Raw genomic sequence first — 3,838 nt, 5'->3', positions numbered from 1 at the left:
GATGCTCCTATAACCATCAATTAAGTCTGTTTGGAAACTTCATTTACACTTCATGAAATGAAGAACCTTCATTTACACTTCATGAAATGAAGAACGACTTCAACATCCATCAAATAAACATATTTTTAACATTATATTTACAATTTCATCAACAAAGCATTAGATAATAACTTTCATTAAACCCTTCAACCTTAAACCCTGAACATGAAATAAAATCATTACATCAAAGCCCGGCGGAGCACAAAGGCAAATAACAGTGTACAACACTTCTATGGACATAAGGCACATTATCATTTATTTATAGCACATCTTGTGATAAAAACATGTCACACCTTTATGCATGAGATGATGGCTGCTGTGTCATCCACATACATATCCATGTCCTTAACCCAATCCATGATGAAACATTAACCTTTTTTTCTTCCATTTTCAAGTGGTCGACATAGTGGTTATAATCTCAACATAATCAACGTTTACAAAGAGATTTATTTCATCTATTTTATTTATTTTATTTCTTGAGCCTGCAATTTATATGAATTCATCAGAAAAAAGCCCTTCAAAAAATTTGGCTTTTAAAACTTAACAAAGATTTCATTCTTCGAAGAGTTTAGTGCTAATCAAATCTAAACCACCATTTTTACCACATTAACCTTTAAACCAACATCTGCTTCAAAATAAAATAATTTTCAATCACAATTCCACAAGCAAGCATATAAAATGATAGATTCAGACCTCAAGAAATACATCAGCTCCTTGCCAGTTAAAAGAGCAACGAGGCACAGAAATGTTGCTTGCCATTTATGATCACAATCTTAAATATGGCAACCAAAAGGCAGCTTCAGCTATAAAAAACCACAGTATCATCGAAGAGACCACCAATCCACTTACAAAAAACTAAGATCCAACCAAAAAAAAAAAAGAAAGATCTCATTTTTTCAACAATGTTGAGCTGCACTGCGACATTATCTTTGATGCACGAGTGATGGAATCAGTCATATAGAAATTGTCCACAGCAACCCCAAATGGAGCCATGTTCAACTTCCCTCGAAATTCTGGCTTCAATTCTCCTGAAATTGTTGCCACCTCCCTCTCATCGACTTTCAGCAAATTTGGAGCCACTGTGCTTATCCGAGCCCGCACGGCCGGGAGAGAATCATAGGGAAGCCGAACCCCCGCCACCTCCGACAGTGCCCGTACGATCTTCCAATCGTCCCTCGAGTTGCCTACCACAGGGACAGCAGGGACCGTCCACTGGGCACAACCTTCTGTGTTCTCGTACGTGCCTTCTTTTTCGCTGAACGCAGTCGAAGGCAGGATAACATTGGCTCTGTACACGCCTTTGTCGCCATGGTGTCCTTGATAGAGCATGAAAGCATCCTTCGGTAGTTCATCCAAGTTCGCGTCGTCTGCACCCATGAGATAGACAAATTTCGCGGACTGAATACACTCGGGGCCGGAGACGAGGCCGAGATCGAGAGCGGCGGCTTGCGCGGCATTAAGCAGCAGGACGTTGAGGCCATTCCAGTCGGGACGGGTAACTCTTCCGAACTTCGCGATAGTCTCAACAGCCGCGGCAATGGCGTCCTTGTCTTTGCGCCCAAACAGGCCCGCTCCGACGATTATGGCAGGGTTCTTGGCGGAAAGGATGGCGGAGCAGAAAGGATGGCGACCCTCGGCGATATCAAGGAGGGTTCTGGGGCCGGTACCGATGTGCTCGTGGTCATAATTGAAGTCGGTTGGAGGGCCAATGTATGCCACCTTGGCCTGAGTTGCTCTAACGGTCTTTCGGATTCTTGCATTCACCATCGGAGCTTCTACTCTAGGCTGCATGGTGACAATAGTTCAACAGTAAGGTTCTGCTACAACTTCAACAGCTGGAAGCTTGATGAAAAACATTACATCAATTATTTGGAAGACTAAAAATTCAGGATAATTGGTGGCATGTAGTAAAAAAAGCTAGTCTTAATTATAGAGTATTCATTCTTTTTTTTTTTCAATGGTAATTGGAAATGACAGCACTACGCAAGTGCAGAACCAAGAATTCTGAAGTAAACTGAAACTATTGTTTCGAAATGACCACACTATGAATGTGCATTAAGACTTTAGAACCAAATTCTACACGAATTAATCTTGAATAGGAGAAGAAAAGACCAACTGATGGTGATGGGTCACCCGCTACCCTTAAATTTTTATCAAACTCTTTAGTCTCAGATAATAAACTAAAAAAAATTTCCTCAAAACTTAATAATAATTTATTATTAATTATATTTGTATTTTAATAATCATATTTACAATAACAATAACAACAAAGCCTTTAATCCCACTACGTGGGGTCGGCATGAATCCTTTCTCTCCATTGCATCCTATTTAGTGTCATATTTTCATTTAGTTCTAATAAATTAAGATCATTTTTTATACAATAAGCCCAATTCATCCTAGGTCTATCTTTGTCTATCTCAACATAAGTCGAATCTAAAACATCTGCTCTTCTAATCGGATCATGTAAATAATCATATTTACAATACAACAACAACAACAACAATAAAGCCTTAATCACCTACGTGGGGTCAGCTACATGAATCTTTTTTCTCCATTACGTCCTATTTAGTGTCATATTTTCTATTAGTTCTAGTTTTACTAAATTAAGATCATTTTTTATACAATGGTTATAAAAAATTTCATATTTTCAATTTTCATTTCATTTTTTTATACAATAGTTTTTATACAATATAAATTTTCATTTAAGTATAAATTTTCATTTAAGTTTCATATTTTCATTTTCATTTTTATACTATATTTACAATAGTTTTAAAAAATTTCAAGGAGATGAAAAACATGAATACTAGTCATTCCTAGATTTTTAAATGTCTCCCATCTCTTTAAATTTTGGTTCCTCCACTGAGATAAGCTATATAAATTCAGCATTTGCCCGCCGAAAAATACATACCGGTTTATGTTACAAGCAATTCTTTTGGGGAAATACCATCTATTAGAAGATGGAATTGAACGCCCTTGATCAACACACCTTATAGTAAAGAGCAAACCTTGGAAGTAGAAGTTTTATCTCAAAATTGTTGGCACAATATATTGTACCACAAGTAGATGGGAGATTATGCATCAGATAAGAACAGTCGGTCGCTAAAAAGTCCTCCAAGATAAACCTATTATATAACCATATTTCTCATTTATGGATTGTTTGATTTGCTGAAACATAAATACTGAGTAATTGAAATGCAGTGACTTTGAAATATTTTGAACTACTTGGTTTGGTGCAAAGTAAATGCAGGAATCTGCATTTTTCTGATTAGTTTGAAGACAAATGAAATCAATGTAAAACATCCTCGGCAAAAGCAGCGGCGGCGACCGGTGCCTAGTGATTGCGACGCCTACAATGGTCGGTGGGTTGCAGGATGGCAGGAGGCAAGAGGCTGGGTGCAGGCGAATATGGCAAAGGTAACAGGCTACAATTTGAAGTGTATTTAAAACTTGCCCAAATATAATGGATTTGAAATACAACAAATTTTTACTGCGCGGTGAATTCTAAATTCACCAAATTTTACATTGTATTACGTTTTCATAACACTGTCATTGCCGGTCTCAAGCCCGAATGCGAAAAGTGGAGGGTTGTGTTAGGTAGTCGACAGCCAGCGTAAAACTTGTCGAAAAAAATCATGACATGAATCCTTTTGATCATTGTGTAAGTGCTAGGGCGTCCCCTGAAAGCGACGCGCTGTATAGCCTGAATATAGTGAAAAATGTGCAAGGGCCGCTACACCGGCGCCCGGGAGTAGTGTCAAATAAGCAAGGGTTCCCACATTATGGACAAATGCAAGAACAG

At 38.1% G+C, this 3,838-nt stretch overlaps 1 protein-coding gene across 1 annotated transcript in view; it reads right to left on the bottom strand.

Moving 5' to 3' along the window:
* Positions 1-665: 665 nt before the first annotated feature.
* The window catches only part of LOC110029957 (NADH dehydrogenase [ubiquinone] iron-sulfur protein 1, mitochondrial), a 50,304-nt gene continuing 47,131 nt past the window's right edge, over positions 666-3,838 (bottom strand). The window contains exon 5 of the mRNA XM_020732464.1: positions 666-1,824. Within this exon, the coding sequence (XP_020588123.1) occupies positions 928-1,824 (897 nt within the window). The 3' untranslated portion in view covers positions 666-927. The remainder of the gene's footprint in view (positions 1,825-3,838) is intronic.

This window comes from Phalaenopsis equestris, unplaced genomic scaffold (genome assembly GCF_001263595.1).
Source record: "Phalaenopsis equestris unplaced genomic scaffold, ASM126359v1 Scaffold000617, whole genome shotgun sequence".
Lineage (NCBI taxonomy): Eukaryota > Viridiplantae > Streptophyta > Magnoliopsida > Asparagales > Orchidaceae > Phalaenopsis > Phalaenopsis equestris.
This window is presented reverse-complemented; position numbering and strand designations above follow the sequence as displayed.